The sequence below is a fragment of the Mercenaria mercenaria genome, chromosome 18 (assembly GCF_021730395.1).
Source record: "Mercenaria mercenaria strain notata chromosome 18, MADL_Memer_1, whole genome shotgun sequence".
Lineage (NCBI taxonomy): Eukaryota > Metazoa > Mollusca > Bivalvia > Venerida > Veneridae > Mercenaria > Mercenaria mercenaria.
Genome location: NC_069378.1, coordinates 31,809,107 through 31,835,030, shown reverse-complemented (window position 1 = coordinate 31,835,030; position 25,924 = coordinate 31,809,107). Strand labels below are relative to the sequence as shown.

Below are 25,924 nucleotides of genomic sequence, written 5' to 3'. Positions count from 1 at the left end.
ATGAAATGGTGGCCTCTGGTGCATATTTTGGTCTAAATTGTCTCTGGTGCATAGTTTTGGTCTAAATTGTCTCCCCCCTGAAAGTTGTTGATCAACAGGTATGAAATGGTTTCTTCATGTAAACTAGAGGCCTAGCTTCTTACTCCAGATGAACCTGTTTCAAACTTGACCTAGATTTCATTTAGACAAACATTCTAACCAGGTTTCATATAGATATACATGTAGGTGACGTAGAAAATGTGGTCTCTTGACTGTAAACAGGTTTTTTTTTTTTAACTTGACCAAGTTGTTCGTCTTTCTCTCCAAAATGACCCAGTTCAACCTTGACCTAAATTTCATAAAAACAAATATTCTAACCAGGTATCAAAAGATGAAGGACAACAGACAAAGGATGATCACAGCACTTTGTGCTCACATGAGTTAAATTCAAAGGCATATTCTGACTAAAGAAATAATGTCAAAAATGTCAAATACAAACCTTTGGAAGATAGTTTGGTGGAACCAGAGCCAGACAGAAGACTCCGACCTGGTGTATGCTGTCGACAGCCTGCAGGACTCTTGACATCCACTGAAAGCTCTCTTCCTCGGGACAATCTGGACGTTGTTCAGCAATTATCACAATTCTTTCATCTTTTAGCACTTCTATAGAAAACACTGCAATCCTGAAAATTTGAAAATGAAAACTGTACAACCATAGGCCGCATATAAAGGTCTCGCACGTTTCTTTAATTTCTGTACCAGCAACCCGACAGATCAAATCACAATATCCGAACCAGGTTTTTTTCTATTTTAACAGGAATAAATCATGTTAAGCTATGACTTCTAGTTTATCAAACATGTATAACCACCTTAAGGATCATGGAGACCATTACTGGGAAGGCTCCAACCAATATCAAGTATACTATTCATAAGAAAGACTCGAAGCTGAAATTAACATGCAGTCAAGCCTGTATGAAGCAGGTAGCCACGGAAGTGACACAATCTGGCTGCGTAAGACAAGCTGAAATCAGAACAGAAAGTCAATCTGGGAAGTTAACTGACTGGCTGCCTATGTCAAGTTGCTGCTTAATTCAGGTGACCACAAAGGCAGGCCCAAATGTTTACAGTGCAATTTCTTTAGCCCTTACCCTAATAAATTTCTATAATGACTTGTCCATCTTTCAATTTGGTCAGTACCGTTAACTGTTAAAAGGGGTGCATACCCAAAAGATACTGACTGAATGGTGAACAGTGCAGGTCATGATCAGACTGCACAGATGTGCAGGCTGTTCATGATCTGCACTGGTCACAAATGCAGAATCAATCGTGCCCAGCATGATAAAGGTTAGTGTAACACAGCTGGTAAGACTCGATTTTTTTTTCTGTTCTGAAGAGACTGAAAAGTGCTCATTGCATGCACAACCTGATCTCGGGTAAGACTGAATGAAACACTAAATTTAAATGAAAAAGAATTTATCAAATCATTTACTAAGAAAGAAAAAAACATCTGCTTTTTGTACAAAAGCATTAAATTTTGCTCTTCATTTGTAAGTGTTCACTAGGAAAAACATCAAGAAACAAAAGCACAGTTTTACCTTCCCCTATATATAAATTTCATTGGTTCTACAGCAAGTACTGTAGCTATAATGTCGTCTGTGTTGTGTCGCCTATTTGAGATCTGCATTAAACCCTCCTTACTTCCACATACAAAGACCAGGCCACCCTGGAAAAAAAATCAATTTTACTCATGGAACATTTTACTCATGGAACATTTATCTCATGAAACAATGCTGGCAAATATTGGTCAATACATTTGACAACTACAGCCAGGGTGTCAGGTGTCTATCAATTCTGAAGTTTATATTTATTGAAAGTTTCCCCTCATCTAAACAAGCCTGTTGCTCATCTTTCATTACAGAAAGTTATTTTTAGATGAAGAGGTATTCTGATAAAACAAGACATCAGCAAACTCAATCTCCACTTTAAATCTATCTAAAGTGCGACCCTGGAAGTTAATATTACCGTGAAAATACCTATACCAGATGGATGTTTGTCGTGACTTAACTGGCACTGAATTTTTACAATTTCTCTTGAACTTTTCTCCCTTGCTTATGTTCAAAACCCAATCTCAAACAGGAATCCAGATTACAGATCTATTAATCTGGAACTTTTATCACCAAGACAACTTGCAGAAATTGATGGCATGAGTTACATTTTACTGCATGTTACTTACCGGACCAAGAAATCCGAGTAATCCTGTTCTTACGTAAGTCTTATCACCTGCAGCCGGTCTCCCATCACTTTGTAAAGGTTGAACCTAGAAAAATACATCATACATTTAAACTAAGAACACATGATCATTTTTTATTGCTTATTTACATTCAATTTGAATGCCACATTTAAATCTTTACTTGACTTCCCCTTTTTTCTGTTGGCTGCAAACTTTTATCAAAAGCTCCAATTATACTGAAGTTTTTTGTGGGTGTGGGGGTTTGGGAGGGATTTATTTTTGGGAATCCAAACCAAAAATGAAACCAGTGACAACTAATTGTTTTACTTGCCTATCTTAACTTTGATTTCCATAAATTTGACTGAAACCCAAACATTTTATATCCAATAAGTCTGTCATTTCAAAATCCCTTCATCGATGGCAGAGTTATGGACCATTCACAAAGTGTGATGGACAGACGGAAGCCTATTTCTATGTCCCCCTTTTTTCCTTCGAAAAAGGCGGGGGACAATTACTGTGAAATCAGTAATATTCATGGATTTCATAGTTGGGTCAAATTTGAAATTAAATCCAAAGATAAGTGAAGTTCCAATTCATTTTTTGTAAAAAACTTGAAATCCAAGAATTCACATCCCTACAAAACAACCAAAACCATGGAATCTTGTGCCTACAAAGTAAAATGACTTCACAGTATATGATTTAAATAATATATCTCTCCATGACTTTCTGCGGCACAAGCTACCATACAAGTTGAAATTAATGTATGGATAGTTTCTTAACTTAATGAACTCTAGTCTTTCCAACTCTGGTGGAAGTCACGAAAATGCCCTACTTTCCACTTTTAACTTTACCCTTGTCCAAAAAGTGACAGTATCTCAGTCTAGTAAATATGGTATCACTTACCTGGAATGTATTTACAGTGATCCCCTGCAGGCCCCAGTACTGAACCCCGGCATAGCCAGCACAGACGCACAACTCTCCTACTTCATCTGTCTTACAGAGGTAGGGGGCTCCTTCTATCTTCACCACTATCATCACAGCTGGAATGAAATAAAGTTGAATTTTTATCGAGAAAAATATTTATACATGATCCATAACATTGAGGAAATTTTCATAAACTGTTGGGTCAGATGTTCTCACAAAGCCTAAAATTTACCCTTTTCAATTTATAATATTATAACAGTGCAGCTGTGTGTGGTATAATACTACAAAATAATTATTTTTGGGGGGAGGTGCGAGGGTGCTAATTTTCTTGGGAATTCATGGTTCAGTCAATCTATGAAATTGAATCCCAATGAAGCAGAAAATTTATTCATTTTATGTTCAAAGATAAAAATCAAAACATTTATATCCCCAGGAAATAGCCATTCTGGCAAAACCCACAAATTTCTTACCCGCGAAATGGAATGATTTTACAGTATTCAGGATACAATACCAGCAATGCAAAAAATACCTATATTCACAAAAGAAGAAAATCAAGCAAAACAAAATCCCTTGCAAATATTTTTTTATTTTACAGTAATGAATACTGAAAAATCAAATATAAAAGAAAGCTGATATTCCACTTCCTCTGAACTCTTACTTCGTTACCTAAACTTTGAGAAACTGGAATTTCCTAACATTTATCATTTTATTCCTTGTTCTCTACAGGAAATTGCCAACTTGCACAAGTCAATCAGAAGTGAAGGACAATTGACATGAGATCAATGTATTAAAACACCATTTTAGAGATAAAGTTCACTTGGCTGCAAATCTTTCTTTGAGCGCATTTGTGCTGGCTTTGTGACCAGCAAAGATCCAGATTAGTGCATATCCATACTGTTCGTTTATCAATTTCAGCACTTGTAAGCAACTGATAAAAGAACAGTACGGATCCAGATCAGACTGGACAGACAGTCACAAAGCCCTATCGTTTTTGCACAGCGGTGCACATTTGCTGTGCATTGTTATAACTTGTAAAGACTTACCTCCAGGCATGACCTGACCACAGTCCTGCAGTGTGAGTGATGTCAGACTGTTCTCACTGTCCACCCGTACCACTCCATAACTAAGACCCTGCATAGATAATATACCTCTCCCAGTAGCACTGGAACTGGTTCTACCTGGCCTGTAAAATATTTACAGAAATAATAAAGAATGTGACACCCTCTCCCTGTCTACTCATACCACTCTGTAACAATGACCCTGCACAGACAGTATGAGATTCAAACCTATAACCTGGAAGCAGGTTGTGGGATATTCTCCCACTTCACAAGAAGCAACAAACTGACAATCACAATATTTGAGCCGCACCATGAGAAAACCAACATAGTGCATTTGCGATCAGCATGGATCCAGACCAGCCTGCGCATCTGCGCAGTCTGGTCTGGATCCATGCTGATCGCAAATGCACTATGTTGGTTTTCTTATGGTGCGGCTCATATATCTTGTTTTAATTTTGCAACCTTTTCTAGAGTTATGATGGTAATCCTTTTGCTTAAAAAAAATCAGGAAAACAGCTGAACTGAGCTCTGGATTTCCATTATGATTAATTTAAATTCTGAGTACAAATAACTGTCCAATATCACAAGAGAAACTTACCTTCTTACTGAAACAGTGAGGGCTTCTGAACTACTGGCACAGGGACATATAGCCTCGGGTTTCAAACCCTTTGATTGGAAGGCATTCAGGAATGCATCACAGGAAGTTAATGACCCTGAAAATACGGCAATAAAAAGTCTCTATTATAACCATGCTTTCATCTTTTGGCTTGACAGATTATTATTTTCCTTATGATTTGCTAGTAAGTAGTATCATAATAGCTGAACCTGTCATATCTGCCACAGGTATTAAGCCGCCACTTGACTTAATATTGCCTGGCCACAAGCACAACGAGATGTGTTGGAAGACTGACAAACTAAAGACTCTAATTAAATACTTCTCTGGTTCAAAGACAAAGAGTGGAAATGAAACATTCCCTAAATCTTTAAGGTAGCAGTTGGTAGTTTCCAGCCACAGATTCGAATTGGCCAGGGTCAAAATCTGTCATTAGAGATAAAACCTTGAAGTGAAGGCAGTTTTGATGTTTGAAATATTTGTTGATGTGAGTTTGTGATTAACAAGTTTAGGAATGGTATGTTGCAGAAATTCTGGCAGATGCGAATGTAAGCTTGATGGCATCATTTTCATATAACTGCTTGAAATGCATATATGCCACTATCAGCATTGAGCGTCTCGTGAACTGTCAAATGTCATATAGGCCTCACACAGTTGAAAATAGTGAAAAAAGTAATCGGTTGACAGGTATTTTTGTCCAGCTCTGCAAGTAATACTTGAAACTGAGTACAGAATGCAAGTGGCCATTTGTCTCTATCCATTCCCCTAACATTTTAAGGCCAGTTGGAGATATGGCTAATTTGGGCTGAAATGTCATGTATTTTCGCGGGCTGAAATTATCTTTCAGGTGGCTTGTGGATTTAAAAATCTATGCTTTGTATGAAGTTTACTATGTATTTTATTTCTTCTTCAAGTAAGATGTAAACGGGTATCTTTTTATTTTCAGGTCTGCCTCTCGTAAGATATCGGAAGCCGTCTGACTTGGCCACATCGCTCGGAAGTCCGAAGTACTAGAAAAAACCGCCATCTGCTACCTAATATTACTGTGCAACCTTGTCCAGACAAGATTGAAAGTGGCACTCTACACACTGCCAAACTTTTTTAGGAGAAATAACTATATCAGTGCCACTGTGCAAAAACAAACGTTAGACTTTGCCGCCAGCAAGAACCTAGATCAGCACACATCCATTCTGTTTGTTTATCCCCAGCTGTGCTCATATGTCCATTTTAGGAAAATCATTATTTTCCTTGACAATACATGCCTGCTGTTGTTGTTAAAATGACCTATGCCCTAGCAATGTCTCCCAAAACATTAGATATCCCTGCCATGACAAACGTTACCAGAATTTTGATAAAACAGTTTTTTATCTACTGAGTTTAGACTTGTTATTACAATGTATTGTTGATTTGAGCACTTAAAAGATTTAAGCCCAACAAAACTGAAAACACACAAAATGTAAATCTAAAATTGGAACTTCTTCGCAACTGTCAAAAAATTTTCATCGTCATACAATATTTGCGACGGCAGTATTTTATGTACTGCTAGGGGCAGATAATCAATGCAGAGAGTCTGATATTTCATGATACTTTATAACCATTTCCCAGCAAAAGATGCTAAGATATATTTTAAGACTGGGTAATGACAAAAATAACAACAACAACAACAACAGGAAGTAGAAACTCACATGGATTTGCACCATCAGCAACAAGCAGTAATCTCAATGAGCTAAAGTTGACGTCTTTGTGGTCTTTCTGAGCTAGCAAGCCCCAGTGCATATCTCGAGATTTCACTATGGCACACGAGGCTGAAACAAAGTAAAGTTATTGCTAAGAAACATCTGATTATACCAACATATAAAAGTAGAAACTGAAAATAAGGCTGATTTACCATGTGTACTTTGGCTCATTCACATTGATAGAAAATTTAGAGAACAGTTAGTTATATGAATGTTCACTTGTAAAATATGTCCAATGTGGCATGAAAATTCAGATTTTTTGTAAAAAAAAATTGCAAGGTTTTATATATGTAATGTTATAATGTAAGATGTGGATCTCTGAAAAGTGTTGAAATATATTATACTGCTTGCTTGGATTACGACTATTTATATTACAGGTGGGATTACTGTTCAGTAACTTGGTAAGGGACATAATTACATTATTCACAACAATACCTTGATAAGAGTTTTTTCCCTTATCTTGTATGCCATAACTGTGGGTTCAACACTGCATGATTCAGTAGGTTTGTTGTTCTTTTTTCGTTTACTTGTTTCATTTATTTGTTATAAGTATTGTTGATTAAACTATTTTGTCAGAAATGGCATATTCGAAATACAAAATTATTCTGTTCTGTTCTATTCTATAATGAAATGTGAAATTATTCTATTCTGTTCTGTTCTATTCTCTAACAGATAATTAACCTCATATAGATCTAATTCCCAACTTTTACTACTTTCAAAGTAATATGTAGCTAACTGGGTACTTTAAAAGTGACTTTTTACAGAAATGCACAAAACCCAGACTGATTTTAAAGCACATAATTATACTGTAAATATATGTCAATTAATGTGTATTAACAGTTACAAAGAACTGCATACAAAACATTAGTTTCTCCCTACCTATCCAGCCTTAAATGGCTAAAGTCACAGCAGGGAGAAAACAAAGATATTTTCAAGGTTGGTCATGTAAATATCATCATTTCTGAAGTAGTTCATTCTCAGATTACTATTAAACTCATTTGAATTAAATTCTGAGTATTAACCTTTTGGAATCCCTGATATTTACAGTGTCAATAGCCTACTAATTACCTGAAATTCTGATACATAAAACCAGCACAATTTCTTGCAGTGTTTTCAGAAACGCTATGAAATGTGGCAGCTGTTTAATGAAGTATGGCAAAAATGTCATCTGGCAAGTATAAAGTACCAGAGAAATGTGGTTCAAATATTGCACTTTTTTGCTGAATTAATCAGTTTTGATGTACCTCAAAAGTCAAATGTCAGTAACCTTATGAAAATGTCAGTAAATTTAATAAAATGTCAGTTAACTTATAAAATTGATTCAAGGTACCTGACCTACTTACCTTTGTATTTTGTAATCATTTTCATCCATGAGGCCGGATCAACTTTCATCAAGGAATAAGGAATAAATATAACATGCATACCATTAAACACACTCTGAAAGAGAATATGTTTCCCATAAATAGCATATTCTGCAACATGGAGTACACCTTCTGTATAACTGCATTTTCTAATACAGCATAACCCCCTATGTCAATATGTTCCACTTAAGTACAATATAGCTTCATAGAAAGTAACAAGTTTTTTCTGTATCTGACTGCACATTTTCTTATACAGTCACCAGGAACATACCCTTTGTTTGCTGATTTCTTAAGCACTGAGAACGGGAACCCTGCATTTTTCTGCAGCTGTTCTCCCTAATTTTAAAACAAAATACTGTTTATTTCAAGAAAAACTCTTAATTTGGCTGGCACCATCTTTATGTTGGTAAAAATGATTGTTGGGATTATGCGAATAATCAACTCAGTATCTGTAGGTGTTAGTTTAAACAATATTTTTTTTTTTCCAAGCAACATACACATTACATGTACAACAAATTTTTACATGTCAAATACATGGATTGGAAAACAAGCTGATAGCTTATGTAAATTCCTTTCCGTAGGTGTTGCCATAGCAGATAGTTTTTGGAACATCTCCACCAATTATATCGATAATTCTTTCATTCAGTAGCCCAAAATTACAACAAATATATGATATATCAGCTTAAAAATGCTACACCTGAGCTCATTTACCATTTTTTCATACCGCTGTATGATCGTTAAACCTTCTTAAGGCCCAAGCACTATGTTCTCTAATCTGTCACCTATTTTCACGAAATAACTAAGAAATGTTTCGAACCAAAGTAAATGTATCTGTAAGATATTGCAAACCTGAAACCATTTCAATGCACTTACTTTGAAATCCAAATGCAGGTCTCTAAGGAAGTTAAGATTTCAAAGTGCTCAATGACAAGCTGAAAGCCTCTCGTAGATAAAAAAACAAGAAGGGTTAAGGCTTTATATGAAAAATAGTATGACAATAGGCAAACCGTTCACACAAAGGAAATGAAAAGTTAAAACTTACACATAAAATACCATGCCATAGGCCAACATCACGTTTAAAGTCTAGAACACACACCATAACTTCACCTGTAAAATAAATCAAATTATTCCTTCCAGACTGGAAACAACTAGCAGGTTAGTAATCAAATAATCTTTACTTTCAAAGTAAAGTTTCTTAAACATTTCTAAACCCACAGTGGTGACGGAATGACCATAACAACTTAGCCTTTGACCAAACCAATATTTCTGACATCAGAAGCCTGAAAATTTTACACCAGACATTTCAGCATGTTCTTTTTATGCAGCCCTATAAGTGTAGTACTTCTACAAGACTCATTCAGAGCCTAAATACAAGTCTGGAAAACATCCATACCTGAACACTATGTTACCTATTGAGGTCTGACAATATACCTACATTCCATTTAATGGCAGGTAACAGGAAAGGTCTGACAATATACCTACATTCCATTTAATGGCAGATTACAGGAAAGGTCTGACAATATACCTACATTCCATTTAATGGCAGGTAGCAGGAAAGGTCTGACAATATACCTACATTCCATTTAATGGCAGATAACAGGAAAGGTCTGACAATATACCTACATTCCATTTAATGGCAGGTAACAGGAAAGGTCTGACAATACACCTACATTCCATTTAATGGCAGATTACAGGAAAGGTCTGACAATATACCTACATTCCATTTAATGGCAGGTAGCAGGAAAGGTCTGACAATATACCTACATTCCATTTAATGGCAGATAACAGGAAAGGTCTGACAATATACCTACATTCCATTTAATGGCAGATAGCAGGAAAGGTCTGACAATATACCTACATTCCATTTAATGGCAGGTAACAGGAAAGGTCTGACAATATACCTACATTCCATTTAATGGCAGGTAGCAGGAAAGGTCTGACAATATACCTACATTCCATTTAATGGCAGATAACAGGAAAGGTCTGACAATATACCTACATTCCATTTAATGGCAGGTAACAGGAAAGGTCTGACAAATACACCTACCTTCTGTATAATTGCAGGCTACAGTTAAAGTTTGACAATGACAAAATGCTCCTTTTCTTGTCACTGTGACACCAACCGTGCTCCCATCTTTTCCTGTTGTGTACTGAAAACATATTTAAAAAAAATATTAATATACAACTATACTTAACAAAAAGAATGTTGACTTGCATCAAAAGCATAGCCAAAATGAAGGCAGATCCATACTGATGGAAGATAATTAAGAAATATCTCAATCAAAACAAATTAAACATTAAACGGACAGTTCTTTGAAGGTGTACATAGTTCAAAGTTCACTTTATTTCTAAAACAACTATGAAACCATTATCATTTATATTCACCTAAAGTTTTGCAGATTTTCAAGATGTGTTAATATATGAAATCAAATCTCAAGAAATCATTTTTTTGCCTATTTACATTACCTTCAGAATTTCATATTCAAGAATTAATACTGATATAAAATAGCCTCTTTGACTGATACAAATAACGCTTATGCCATAAAAATGTAATCATTTCAATGCAGACTAATAAAATGCCATATCATGTTTCAAATTAAAGGCTATATAAGCCAAATAAATGTCACTTCTATTTATATCAATAAATTCTTATGAGAACAATTTTTAAAGACCTAAAAAAATGAATATAACATATAAGATGGTAGCTGAAACCAGCAACTTAATGTATTTTTCTGTATCTCTTGTTAAAGAACAAATACAAAACTGAGCTTGCAGGACATGCTCCCTAAGTGCCAACATAATGGCTTACCTGACCTACATACAGTGAAACCTTTACATAAAGACCATACTTGGGAGATCAATTTTTGTATTTTCTGTTTGTTTGTTGGGTTTTACATCACAATGGCACAAGTATTGGTCAATTGGTGACTTTCCAACTTTTCGTGGGAGAAGAAGACCCACAAGTGTTCTTGAAGGCAATATTTTAGGCATTAGAGGGCACCTAGGTAGGTCCACTGACCTTCCATTAGCCAGCTGGATGGCTTTCACAACACCCCAAGCAAGGTTTCAAACCCTCAGCGGTGAAGGACTTACGATTTAAACATTGGAAAGTGAATAAATAGTCTTTCTTCACAGGTGGGTTACAAAACACTATAAATGTTAAACTGGAAAAGGAACTAGAGCCATCACTTAACACATTAATACCCCCAGACACCACTTTGATACAGGGAAATAAAATGTTGTTATGATGACCTTTGACCTTCTAGTAGACCTTGATCTTTAGCCAAGTGACTTGGCTTGCACATTCCGCATGTTGTTCTGATGAGGTAAACAACAGATGCTTGATTAATGAAAATCCTTCTAGCAGTTCAGAAGATATTGGGCAGACACAAAGTAAAGCTATTCAATCTCTGAGCTCTACGTGTGACCTTCACCTTAGACCTAATGACCTGATTGGTGAAATCTGCATGTTATCTGGGTAAGATTAACAGCTGATGCTAATTTTATGAAATTCATTTTCAAAGTATATAAGATATGGAGTGGGACATTGAACTATAACCTTAACCTTGAACTTAGCAACTTGGGATGTCATCTTGGTGACATAAACAACTGATGTTAATTTTATGAAAATGACCTAGAAAAAGGTCTTTCAAAAGTAAATTATATTAGTCTGTATTAAAGGAAAGAATATATGTTAAAATCAAAAGACACATGCAAAGAGATTAGAAATGAACAGAACGTGCAAAGAAAACAGTGTCATGCCTTCATGCTTAAGGAGCCTACAGCTCGGGACACATCTTGTCCTGTTTTCACATAGAATATAGATCAGTACAACCCAAATACCTATTTTATCATTATCATTTGGTATCCACCTGCATGCCAACGGAAAAAAAAAGCTATTGCAATAAGAATCAAAAGCCACAGATAGCAATCTAGCACCAATCAAATAGCACAAACTGTTGAAAACTGAAGCCTTGCAATAAAAGGCAGAGAACTAAAGTTTATCCACCAAGTTGGCGAAACGTTTTTCCATCTGAGGCTTGAACTAGGAATGCTTAATTGGTCCATTTTCATGATCGATCATCGAAAATAATTAGACAGGGGTTTTCAATCAATTTTCGATTATCAATCAAATTGTTTTTTATAATGTGATATGAAAAATCATGTAATGATTACTTAAGAAATAATAAGTTCCCAAGTGTGGTTTATCGTAGAATAAGCCGTGTTTTGAGTTCTTAGGCGTAAGAATATATCACGAAGGCCGTAGGCCTGAGTGATATATGGTTTCGCATAAGAACGAAAAAATAGGGTTATTCTACGATAAATCACACTTTGGAGCTTGTTATTTCGATTCTAACACGACATGCTAGTATCAACAGTGTTAGAAAAAATGGTAACTACCTTTTACGACCGTGCTACACACCTGGATCCGATGACGTCATTGCACGCGAGTGGTTTATTGCAGAGTAACCCGAGATAGATTTTGCTATACATGTATGTCGGTTATCCGCTGGTCGTGTTAGAATGCTTCTTAATGTGACAGCTATGTATATTAATGAATAAATACGCTGATATTTAGACTCAATTTAAAATGCCTGCTGTATCAGCACCTGCTATATAAGGATAGGGTGAAATGTAAAGGCTAAGTTTACAAGGCAGCCCGATTTTTGAAAAATAAACAGATAGTGGTAGGAGAATAGATAAAATTAGAATAACTAATTATTTTTCTTTCAAACTGACTCAAAAAACTTTGACTGACAGACAATATGCTTAAAACTTTATTCTAAGTCAGAAACATTAACCACTCAGCCACTGATGTCCCCCTTGTATCCTGAATCATCATAAATCTAATTTCAGTGGGGTAGCACATCAAGTTAAGTAGGCTCAGAAATTGCTACAAAAAAAACTTCCAACGAAAAGAATAAGACTTTAGTAACATTTCACAAAATTCCGAACGTAAAAGTAACAAAAAATAGCTTTAGCAGGAGAGAGGGTTCCAAACTTCTGCCTTAGCATTAAAAGCTTTCACTAGAAAGATGCACAGATGTACATCCCAAAGCTTACCAATTTCAACTTTGAGAAAAACTATCTCTTAAGAAGTGAAGATGGATGTTTAGCAAAAGGATCCTAGGCTAAATTATTCACTACAAACATGCGGTTACAAAGTGCAGTCAACATCAGAGCATCATCCAAGAAAATATTGAAATTTAAACCCTCATAAACGAACTGTTTCTAACTGTAAAGGTTTAAAAACTAGGGGAAATACTCGAAAGAAATTTTTCAGAGCACGCAATGCAGGAACCGGCATGCCTGTCCTAGAGCTAAACTCAAAATCAGAGAGCAAAACACAAAAATTCCACTGGTAACCAATAACCATCAAGATTTGCCAAGCAAATATTGACTCATGCGGAAGATCTATTCCTATTTTTTACTTTATTTTACGATTAAATGATGTCCATAACTTTTCAGATTTAAACAAGCTTGGAAAGAGATTTCAAATTAACAAATTGTAAAAATTTTCAGCCGAATTCCTTTGTCTTCATTTTCTCTTTTGAATTTATCAATTTCTTTTTTCTCCTTAATTTTCTTTGGATTTATCAACTTTTTCAAACTGCATGAAGCTCTTCAGTACTGGCGGAGGTGTGACATCACTTCCTGTGTGTTACTATATTTAGATTGTCTTGGTTACCGTATCTGAGCGATTCTGTATTTCCTTTACCTCCACATACGCAGGAACATCCTCGGAGGTTTTGGGCGGTGGCTGCCAATCTTTTGGAAGTTTTGACATGCTGTCTGTAGATAACCAACTTAACCGTGGCCATCCTAAAAATAAATTTTACAAGTCATATTCTGTTAAAATTCTAATACTAATTACACGTTTAAACAAATCTTGCTACAATTTTTAACTGGTTATTTTAGCTTATATATAAAATACGGATCATGAAGTCAGTGACCTTTAGTTAGAAGTCCTCAATTTAAAACTTCAACACACTAGAGATATAAACAACCTTCAGATGTACTTTATATATTTTTTATGGTACATGGGGCTTTCTCAGTAAGAAAACTCATGACGTCTTCAAGGCCTCTTGCAGAAAGTCAGAAGATCTGCTTCAAGGCTGGCCCACTTCTAAACTAATGCAAAGAGAAGCAACCTAGAACTTCCATGACCAGTTTAGCCTATAAGTCCTTCACAGGTCAATTGTGAATTTCAGAGATACAGCAAGTCCAATTACTGATAGCAGTCTGTCGCCACAGCATAGATAAAGTAACTTACCTCTAAAAGTGACAACATCACCATTAGCAGTTTTACTGAGGCCTTTAAGACAAGCTTCTGATGTGAGTGCATGACATACATTCAGACTTCCCAACATAAAACCTACACCTTGTCCACCAGCGTCCTAAAATTGGCAAAGACATTTTCAAATACGAAGAAATCATTACTTTTTCATTGAAGAAAATTTTTAGTTACATCAGTCTTTGAAATTTAATCATCCCAAAGAATGAATAAAAATCTAGATTCATTTTATATCTAAAATCTGAAATCCACAAATTCCTTACCCCAAGAAACAGCTGTTCGAGCTGAAACCACAAAACTTCAGGGCCTTGAAATTAATTCATTCAATGTTTGAATAGAGAAAATTATTCAGTAAAACTAATACTTATCCACAACATAAACAAAATGTATGCTGTTAAATGAGCCGCACCATGAGAAAACCAACATAGTGGGATTGCGACCAGCATGGATCCAGACCAGTCTGCGCATCCGCGCAGTCTGGTCAGGATCCATGCTGTTCGCTTTCAAAGCCTATTGGAATTAGAGAAACCGTTAGCGAACAGCATGGATCCTGACCAGACTGCGCATATGCGCAGGCTGGTCTGGATCCATGCTGATCGCAAACCCACTATGTTGGTTTTCTCATGGTGCAGCTCAAATGTTTTTATGAGATATTTAATACTAATCTCACATTCTTGTGACTTTATGTTTGTCTAACATATTTTTGTGCTGATGTATTCATTTTTGTGTACATGTGATTCTAAATTAAAACTGCTATCACAAACACTATTTATACTTTGACATATCTATTTTTAACGTTTTTACTATACTAGATACTACATTCAGTATTAATTATAAACATATATTGTTAAATGTTAAAATTTTTCGTATTTAACTCACCCGTCGTGACGTTGGCACTTCCACTGGAACAGGTACCACCCCAGCCATTAGACAACCGTAGAACCCATTGATGAAAGATATGGGATCATTGTTTGGATAAACTAATGCTACCTGAAACACATACATGTATTATTATTATTATTATTACAGTTAAACACAGATTGGTTGTCAAATTGAGAATGCCAAGGGCTACGCGAAATGCTCAAGTAAATATAAGGTTTTGAGCAATCCAACACAAACAATGTAAAGAAAATGGCCGAGGACCAGAATAAATTGCTTGAGTGAGTCTGGATACTTGAGCTATTGATTGTTTCACTGTATGTAAATACTGGCTTACAGTAGCTTGAGCCATCAAAGCTTGAGAAAACGGTATTTCACTGTAAGATCAAATCATGCTAGTCTTGACAACTGCTCATTAGCAGTGTGACGGGAGCTGAAACAACTTCAAATCTGATCAAGGGAGTTGTTTTATTACAATTTATATGTACTTCAAAGTTTACTATGGCAAAGTAAACAACTTGCATGCAAAATCTAATCTAATTTGTTTATTTTAGTAGGTTCAATGACTGGAAAACATTGTGTGAGGTTTCAATGCAATGCATATTAAAACTGTGAAAGCATTTATATTCATGGCGGGCAAATTTTTGTAAGTTTTGCAATTGCGACAGTCCACAAATTTAAACCCAAGGAACAAATATAGCTCAAATCATTTATTCTTCGAAGATGAAATCCAAGAATTCATATCCACATAAAATTGCATCTGAGACATAAAATTACCTGCCTTTGAATGACCTCAAAGTAGTTGTTACATGATACATTTTGCAAACAAAACTTTTACAAAACTTTGCAAGACGAGAAAGGTTTAAAATTTGTATAAAAATCAACCAGGAGTTATCTAAATTGGTTATTTCAGTAGGTTTTATGACAGAGAAATCTTGAGTGAAGTTTAAATACAAACCATGCAAATGGTTCCCGAGATATGACCTTATTGTAAAACTTCAATCAAGGTGTGATGATGACAGAGTCTATAAACAGAGGAGCTAGAAACTAAACTGACACATTTATCCAACCCGCAAAGTGGTATGGTCATTCAATGTATAGTATAACCATATCATCGTGAACTTGGATACAGTGATAAAATGTGTTATACAACGAACAAGTTACCGGTATGCATATTTAAAATTCAGTGTTACTTCAAATTCTTTTTGATTTGCAACACCTTTTCCTTAATCTTCATACAACTTCTAAGGATATTCAGCCTACATAACATATCCAACAATTTTCAATTAATGAATTTATCATATCAACATTCCTTTCTCTTTTTGGCAATTATTTTCTATTGTTTATACATACAAAATTTCATTTTTTGTTTGCTTGTTTTGGGTTTAACGCCGTTTTTCAACAGTATTTCAGTTATGTAACGGCGGGCAAAAATTTAATTAACATACATACCCTGTCTCCTGGCTTGATTGGCACTTCCCCTTTCTGGCCTACTTTATTCAGCAAGTTATACGCTATCTTCTGTGTTTTACTTAATAACTTTCCTGAAAAACATAATCATTTAAATATATAAACAAGACTTATCATGTCAGACTTCAACATAGATACAAAGAGACTGACTGGATGCATACTGTTAATAAATACCAAAACATTTCAGAGAACTCTGTGGCCGAGCGGTAAAGGCAGTTGACTGAATCTCTTACCCCTTACCCCTCCCTGTAGATTCCAGCATCACTCAGGGCCTCATGCAAAGGTGTCACCCAGCTTTTCTGCAAAGTCTGTAGTTCTATCCTGATGCCAGAATTATTTCCTTGGTTGGGGTGGGGATGAGGATGCAAACGAGGTAAGAGATCTACCCTAGGCTAGAATAATGCCATAAATATCTTGGTTGAAAACTGCATCAATTGTACTACTTTATTTAAGATCGATTGTTCCACCAGTTAAATCACTTTCGACATCTCATTCTTGATGGTATCTTCCCCATGAGAAAAGAGAAATTTTCCCTTTAAATGCTAAGAAAGAAATTTTCCCTTTAAATGCTAAGGGCCAAGCTGGTACCTTATTCTTGCGTCCTTGGTATCAAATTGCCAGTGATCAAACCTAGCACCTCCCGCATTTGAAGCTGACAATACTACTAAGCTACCAAGTCGGTAAATAACAATTCATCAGAAGGAATGCAAAGCTAGTTTTGCAGTTAAGTTTTGCAGTTACTTTATAAAACATTTTATTCATGTTATATTAATCCTTACCCTAAATTTCTACAATGAACTTGTCCATCTTTCGATTTGGACTATATCATTAACTGTTAAAAGGGGTGTTCACCAAAAAGATACTGACTGAATGGCAAACAGTGCAGATCATGATCAGACTGCATGGATGTGCAGGCTGATCATGATCTACACTGGTCGCAATGGCAGAATCAATCGTGTCCAGCATGAAAAGGGTTAAATATGCAGTGGTTAGAAACTAACCGTATGTGAGATTGACTGTTGGTTTTCCATTCTGGTCTAGAACTGTTACCGCCAGGGCTTTATACGTGGAGGAACCGTAACGATGTAATGCCGCTTCTAAATTACGAGGTAAACCTGATGGAACCTAGAAATGTGATAAAATTCAAAGTTATGAGCTGATAAAATTTAACGGAAAATGACTAGAATTATGCCAACAAAATTAAAATTCACTTTCTGTAAATAGTAACAACCATGATTAAGTTTACTCAATAGTAAAATAAAGTTGTAATTGACTTTACGCAGCAAACAGCTATGTTATTAACTTTTAGCAGCATGGTTTCAGACTGTATACTGTTTGACTTTGCTTTGTGAAGACCCAGACCTGGAATTTGGCTAAGTATTAGTAGCCTAGAAACAAACTACCAGTAAAACAGAGGTCAATCAAGGATGCAAAGAGATGAGCAAAATGTTCAAGTTATCCAAGGCTTCAAATGATCCAAACATAGAAAATATAAAGAAAACAGCCAATGGCCATATAAATTGCTTGAGTGAGCCCTAGTGCTCCAGCTATTGATGTAAGAGCAGGCAGGGTTTCAATATTTTAGCAGAACCAAAGTCTTGAATATTAGACAGTTATAATCAAGGGCCTGAATGGCCTGAGTCGGCTAATGGTTGATGTACTGATAGTATAGTCTACCAGTTTCAGTTTGTTTTTGGTTTTTTTCTTAAAATTTCATAACACAGCTCGATATTTACCCAAAATATTATATCTGGATACGATTACACTTTTCTCCAGTTTGAACAATATATTTTACAAATTGTGATGATACGAAGACATTTAGCAGCAATTGGCAGTATCTGACATTGAAGTTTACGGTTAAATTACCTCTTATTTAAATCTTTTCATAAAAAAGTTGTTTCGTTTCGCCAAACATAGACGATCTACTTTCGATTTCAAAAACTACAAGAAAATACAATTTAATGTTTCGCCGATTTGTTTATTTCTCGAAAAATAAGAATTAAAATCATTTTTAATATCAATAGTAACTAAACAAACCAGTAAGAGCTTCTTCTTCCGATAATTTATCCGTTTACTGACTGCAAAATTCAACCCACGCAAAGTTTATAGAAATCATACGATGCGTGTTTACGTTCAATGTGGGAGAATTAAGGCTGATCGGCTATGTTACCTAACGCATCCAGACGATTCAGATTTTGTTTTTAAAAAAACATTGTGTGCGTTTCTGTAATTTTATATACGTTTTTATATGCTTAGAAATTATTAGACATGCGTATTTGCATTATTTCTATACGTAATTTACGCTAATACGCATCTTATCTGGAGCCCAGCTGGAACTATTTTTTGTCTTTCGCTGGATGTTACCCAAGCTTTGTAAGCCTGCGCAATTCTTAAAATGCACATTTATGCTTAATGAGTTACATTTGAGAACTGCACAATTACAAGTCATAAATATGACAGATTACATCGTATATTGGTCATAGCAAAGGGAATTGACACAACTTAACTTCATTCATGCAGTGAACTGTTTGAAATTTGAGAAATCTAATGGAACTACATCCCTTCACATGTTATTCGGTCCATTTAGAGAATCGTTGGATAGCAAGGACTCGTCAAAAGGCTTTCAGCCTTTAGCCGACTCAAAAAACAAAGTTTGACTTTCCAATTCTTGATTATTCTCTGAAAATCTAACTACAAGTCATATATCTTAACTGGAGACATGTGAAACTTAGTACTAACCACAAGCTGGTCCCCGGGTACAGGTGTTAAGGTGCTGCCTTCTGGTTTTGGAGCATTTGGATCTGCAGGTGGAGCTAAAAGAAAAAAAAAATGTAAACTTAAATTTCTATTAGATTTCTTGCAGACAAGATCATGCATTGTATATCAAAAGTAGCTTCAAATGAAGTTGCTTCATTCAGTTAAGGAATATTCCACATCTATGCAATTGGACTACAAATATTGTTTTTAATAAAATATCAAAAATATATTCATACCTGACGGAACCATTATGGAAACTTTTGAACAAAATCAACAACAACATGTCAAAATGTTTGAAAATGGAAATGTAAGAATGCATGATAATTGATATCTATAAGCTAAAAGATGGATTTTCTACGAGATTCTCTAAAAGGGCAATAGTTTCAATTCAGAAAAATCATGCATTCCTTTATTCTAGATGCAGACATGCTCAAGTCAACACTGAACTAACTTAACAAAATCGCGTTACAAAGTATGATATATGAAAATGAGAAATAAGTGACTTTGTAACGGTCTGTGAATACTTATAATACAATGATTTTTTTTCAGTCTTCTCTAGGACTGAGCGGAACAGTTTGAGAATTTTTTTCTTATCCAAAATGACAAAAAAAAATCCCCTTGCATACTAAAACTTAGCAAACTGATTGCCTATTCTTCAAATATTTACAGAACTGCTCAATTCTTACATTAATTTGACCTGGAAAACATAAAATTTGGGCAGTACCACTAATTATATACTGAAAATTTATTGACTGAATAGCGAACAGTGCAGACCAAGATTTTGCAAAGGCAAAATCATTTGCCACCAGCAGGCTAAAGGATAAATACACACCTCAATGTATTCACAGTACGCTACATTTAGATATCCTAAGAGTCCCTTACATGGATGATACATATGTAAGAAAGGCAGCCATCTTTTAAGTAACATTTGTTCTACATAAGCAGATCCTGGGTAATCATTGTATAACACTGCTCTGTCATTCATTTCTTGAAAGCACCTGGGTATATGGACTTTTACATGTTTTGAGAAAGTACTTTCAACGATAACGAATAGCAAAATTGTTTAAATTTGGTATATGAATAGCTTTTAAAAAGGAACATTACATAGCTTATTTTCAATCTTACCACAATCTTCCCCTAAAAATGTTAACATTCATCAGTTATGACAACAAGATACATTTAGCAAATGTTTCCAGGTTATTTTGTCAACATTGTCCGCATTAATATAATTAAGACTGATGGCAAGAAGTTTGTCCCTTTTCTGTGAATAGCATGCACTAGTGTTAATGAGGGGCTGTCTTGTCTTATAAAAGAGTAGGAACCCACACCCATTTCAAACAAACTGCCAACACCTTCTACAAAATACTGCGGAATCAATTCACTTTCGTGGACATGCAATTTTGAGGTTTTTACCAAAACGAAAATTTCCTGGGGATATGAATTCATGGCTTTCAAGTTTTGAATATAAAATGAATGGAAATTTTTTATCACACGTTTTTCAGTGAATTTTCGAAATATTAGAGTGAAATATATCTGGTATTTTCACAGTGAAAAATATATCAAATATGTTTTTCACTGGTAAGAAAATGTAATATGGGTAAATTTAGTCAAAACATGAAATAGAAAGAAAATTTGTTTGATTTACATGTAAGATCAAAATATCTTTCACTCATGAATACCCTATCTTACATTTGCACTCATGGCTATGCCACTCATGAAAATCTTGCATCGGATGTTCACTCGTGAAAGACATTTCAATCTTGCACTGAAACAAACAAATACTGTGAAATCATTTTTTTTCGCGTAGGACGAATTTTCGCGTATTTCGCGCTAGGACCGATGCACGAATTTAAGACTGCGCTATTATCTTTTTTAATTATATTTTTTCTTTACTAAAATTGAAAATGCGCGAATTAAAGCTCGCGCAAAACAGTCCTTTTTCAGGCTTGCGCGAAATTTCATGTCAGCGAATTTAAATGATTTCACAGTATCCCCTATGTTCATTGGGATCTAATTTCATGGACTGACACAACCACTGAACCCATGAAAATTAGTCCCCCATGAATATTAATGAGAACCATCACCCCTAAATTTTAATTAGGTGATTCTTTGTTTCTTTTCCATAATGTTCAAGCAAACACCTGTTCATTAAAACTGTCAACAAAAAATAAATAATATATGCTACAAAAATAACCACAAATGACTAAGAATCAAACTATGTCCTCGAGTGAGTAAATAGGAAATAATCTTATTGTCTTTGACTGTATCATTAATAAAACCACAATAATCAAATGGGAATACTTACATTCAAGAGCATCATCTTCCTCTACAAAATATTCTGTTAACGGTTTTCTCTTTGGTCTCTGCAAAAAGATAAAAAAATAAAAATAAAAAAAACATCTAGGACATATATTTCTTAATGAGAATCATGCATGTCACCGGGGTTTTCATTTCATACTTCAAGGAGTATGTCTCCAAATTAGTGTCACAGGAACAAAAATATTCAAAACAGACATTCTGTAACACGTCAAGAATCTTCAATCTCAGTATCGCTTAAATATTTTTGGAACAAAGCAGTTAAATGTAGAATTTTGCTGTACTGCAGGACCTCTTTACTAAATGACCGACAGAGAGCTTTTTTTTCATGTACTTAACAGATTACTGCTGAACCTGCCAAAGCTGCCACCTCTATTAAACAACCACTTGTCTTAAGAAGCCAGTCAGATGACTCATAAAATCTACATTTTGTTCTTATTTCTACTTGTTTTCAGCAGGAACCTGCCTTAAACAGCCAGATAGTGTTGCTCCCTTAGCTGGCTGCTTAACCCTCACCCTGCTAAATTTCTATAATGAGCTTGTCCATCTTTCAATTTGGACAGTACCATTAACTGTTAAAAGGGGTGCTTACCAAAAAGATACTGACTGAATAGCGAACAGTGCAGATCATGATCAGACTGCATGGATGTGCAGGCTGATCATGATCTACACTGGTCGCAAAGGCAGAATTAATCGTGTCCAGCACTATAAGGGTTAATACAGGTTTGACTGTATTTATATTTTTGGGGATTTGTTTCCAAGAATATAACCACTTTTTCTCCCTCTACAAATCTGTCCCCTTGCATATGGGATGAGACTGTTCTATTTACAGATTCATGTATTTTACTCATTACCACAGACACTCGTGTAAAGTGCACTGTTTTTTGACACACGAGACCACCCCCCGAATCATGGGTGCATATTAATTTCTTGTACTTAAATGTAGTACGTGGGCCCATTCATTTCAAAACAAACATAGTCTTAAAAACAGAAAATCTTTGCAGACAGGGAATACTGTAGAAACTGGTAAATAAGCGCATATTCGAATATAAGCGCATATCGAAAGTAAGCGCATACGGCCTTACCGTTATTTCGTATGGGATAATAAGCGCATGTCATGCCCTTACAATAATTTTGTCTCGAAAGAAGGCACATATCCACTTACTGGTAAACAAACAGTAGGTGCTGCAAAAAGATGTTATTAACGGTCTGTACCGTGATGATTGTTTATGATAAATACAGGTGACAAGTGTTCTTATCTGTTGAATAGCCGATGGGTGTTAAAAGATTTTAACGTCTATTGTCTGATAAAACGATAATTGTTTAAGATAATCATGCTTTTTGAATAGAATATGTTTGAATACCAGAAAAGTTTTTTGCGTTGTCATAACAGTTTGTCATTCTTTTGTAAATCTATGAAAAGTATATGGATAAAATGTTACAATTTTAGTGTTGGACAATTATTGAATGGTCCGGGAGATTGAACATTAGGGATTTGCAAATTATGTAATTCATTATGTATAAATACTGTTGGCCTATGCAATGAAAGGAAGTAGATCACTGCGCACGTCCATGGCCATGTTTTACTTTCGTTTTCTAAACCAAGGTAGGAAATGTTAATATTCATAATATATCAAAAACAGGCGCACGCGGCTTGTCTATAAGCGCATATTAAATATAAGCGCATAGTTTTGGCTTAAGTATAAGCACATATCAAAAATAGGCGCATAAAAGTGTCACTAAAATTATTATAAGCGTATACGCTTATTTACCAGATTTTACAGTATGTCAAATAAAGGAGCAGTTAGGTGCATATATATTATTCAATCAGTCTTAAGATTGATTATTGATCAATATACAGACAGTACTGCACCTTTATGTTTAAATATATTCGCATGACAATTCTGAATAAATATTTACCAACTGTGTTGATTTTAACAAAATGCACACCCACATCTTGCGGCAAATACGTACTTTGATAAGTATTTTAAATACGTACTTCCTGGTTCATTGCATATCAAATTAAACCAATTATTTATATAATGACAATTTGTAAACAAAAAAGTTTATCTTCAAACAATACTGTCTGACCTATTAACACTGTAAAATATCGTTTCAACTTAACTTCAATACTTGAATGGGAAAATCTACACTGTCCAAAATGTTTAGTACACACAGATGTTTTACATGAACACTTAAAAACAATAATTCCCTCATTTGATACTTTTTCACATAAAAGGCTTTATTCTAGACTGTGCCCAGTTTACAACATTCAGCCATGAACTCATTGTTTTAAAAACACGCTTTACTAGTGGTCCTTGAGAAGAAGTTACTTAAAGGCTTTTTTGTTTTTTTTTCTCAATTTTTAGTTTTGGTGGCAAGTAACTGTAGTTTTTAAATTTTGAACAAACAAGCAGCTAACGCCTGACAGCGTTTTGGCCAGGTTTTCCGAATTAGGTGATAATGAGTTAAAGTTCTAATAAAGGCATACAATAAATAATCCCCAAATAAGTACTATCGAAGGAAAAAGGGAAAAAAATGGACAGGTAGAAAATGAAATTAAAGAAATAATTTGGGTGTAAAATAAAATCAAAGTAAGAAAAACACCATTTTCAATGTTTATATCCCTGTGGCCTTGACCTTTGACCCCAAAATCAATAGGGGTCATGTACACATCAAGACCAACATACCTATGGAGTTTCAATGTCCTAGGTGAAATACTTGTCCAGATATTGAGCGGAAACAATTTTCAATGTTTAGATCCCTGTGACCTTCATCTTTGACCTAGTGACCCCAAAATCAATAGGGGTTATGTACACATCAAGATCAACATAACTTATGAAGTTTCAAGGTCCTAGGTGAAATACTTGTCCAGATATTGAGCGGAAACCATTTTCAATGTTAAGGTCCCTGTGACCTTGACCTTTGACCCCATTCTCACTTTGGACCAACTAGGGTTATACAGGATCATTGTGACCAAGTTTCTTGAAGTTTGGATTAAGTAGTTGTTGAGAAAAATGAATGAACAAAAAGGTTAACATGAGACTCATTATCCCATCCATCCGCCCACCCGCCCATCCATCCGCCCGGACCGCCCTACTCTACAAGCCGGATTTTTCTTCGAAAACCTGACTAACAAAAAAGATCCAAGCACTGATACTTCTAATTAAGTTTGGTGAATATACAGCAAGCAATTCATGATAAGTCATTTAAAACAAAGCAAAAAGTTGATAACAGACCTACGACGGACACTGAATCATTTACCTATACTAATAGCTCACCCCGAACCTTTGCTTTTTGGTCAAAAGGAGCTATATACAGAAAATTTACAAACAATTTTTTTGTTTAAGCAGAACTTAATCCAAGGCCAAACTTGCAACAACAGATGAAACTAAAGTCACTTTATGCTGAATACCACTCTGTGTGGTTATTCAAAGGGAAGCGTTATTCCATTTTCTTCTGGGAAATATTCTATTTACCTTTAATGTGTTCATAAGTTGCTGTATTTTTGCTGCCACCTTCCCTTGGTGTCTTGGTGCTGCAAGAAAAATCAATAAAATTTATATCACAGGTGTTAATGCTAGACTGATATTTCTATACTAGTGTAGAATTCCTGCAATGCAATTTATCTCCACAGTCTGACCAGCCGATTACTGCCACTTTCAATTGCATCTGCATTTTGTAATTTATCTCAATGTGCCATAAAACCCAGGAGACAGACTACAAATTTCATACCATGATGATTATTTTCTATGTACAAATGATGGGTCACTTTCTATAACAATCCCAATGTATAAATTCCACAACTTTTAAAAAACCCAGTCTTTATTCGCATCATATTTCGGTAGCCATGTTGATTTAACTGTCAATCTGGCAAAAAATTTACTTTTAATATTACAAAATGAGATTTCATATTTTTATGAAAATATTAAAGGGAATTTGTACTTCATTGTACATATTCAAAATTAAAGATGGGGTATGAAAATTGAAAACAGTGCAATTTTCGACAGAAAACAAGAGCCATGTTAGACATGGCCAATCCCCCCGCCGGGCATATTATAACTGAAGGCTAAAGTTCCTGGCAAGTTAGAGTCTGAAAGTATTAATTTTGGGGAAAGCTTTGAAGAACCATTTAGTTGTGGTCCGCATCAGGGGTTTTAAAGATGTGGAAGAAAGAATAAGTCAGTGGTGAGGTGGTTTACTGCTAAATTTTATTAATTTTCATGAACAGTATAGCTATGATGTTTTTCTATATGGCTACTGTAAAAAGAAGGAATGGAAAGCTAACAGGGAACACGAGTGCCAG

At 35.1% G+C, this 25,924-nt stretch overlaps 1 protein-coding gene across 5 annotated transcripts in view; it reads right to left on the bottom strand.

Moving 5' to 3' along the window:
- Positions 1 to 25,924, bottom strand: part of LOC123537935 (disco-interacting protein 2 homolog C-like) — a 109,704-nt gene that overhangs the window by 40,338 nt on the left and 43,442 nt on the right. For 3 of the 5 annotated variants that reach the window (XM_053530635.1, XM_053530631.1, XM_053530633.1), the window contains 18 exons: positions 25,098 to 25,156; positions 21,608 to 21,665; positions 19,285 to 19,358; positions 17,547 to 17,670; positions 16,528 to 16,619; positions 15,076 to 15,186; positions 14,176 to 14,299; positions 13,591 to 13,724; positions 9,949 to 10,051; positions 8,944 to 9,008; positions 7,884 to 7,977; positions 6,490 to 6,609; positions 4,790 to 4,904; positions 4,177 to 4,316; positions 3,113 to 3,249; positions 2,213 to 2,296; positions 1,575 to 1,702; positions 479 to 662 (listed from right to left, as the gene is read on the bottom strand). In XM_053530635.1, coding sequence (XP_053386610.1) covers positions 479 to 662; positions 1,575 to 1,702; positions 2,213 to 2,296; positions 3,113 to 3,249; positions 4,177 to 4,316; positions 4,790 to 4,904; positions 6,490 to 6,609; positions 7,884 to 7,977; positions 8,944 to 9,008; positions 9,949 to 10,051; positions 13,591 to 13,724; positions 14,176 to 14,299; positions 15,076 to 15,186; positions 16,528 to 16,619; positions 17,547 to 17,670; positions 19,285 to 19,358; positions 21,608 to 21,665; positions 25,098 to 25,156 — 1,946 coding nt within the window. The remainder of the gene's footprint in view (positions 1 to 478; positions 663 to 1,574; positions 1,703 to 2,212; positions 2,297 to 3,112; positions 3,250 to 4,176; positions 4,317 to 4,789; positions 4,905 to 6,489; positions 6,610 to 7,883; positions 7,978 to 8,943; positions 9,009 to 9,948; positions 10,052 to 13,590; positions 13,725 to 14,175; positions 14,300 to 15,075; positions 15,187 to 16,527; positions 16,620 to 17,546; positions 17,671 to 19,284; positions 19,359 to 21,607; positions 21,666 to 25,097; positions 25,157 to 25,924) is intronic. The other 2 variants (XM_053530632.1, XM_053530634.1) reach the window with 1 other exon arrangement.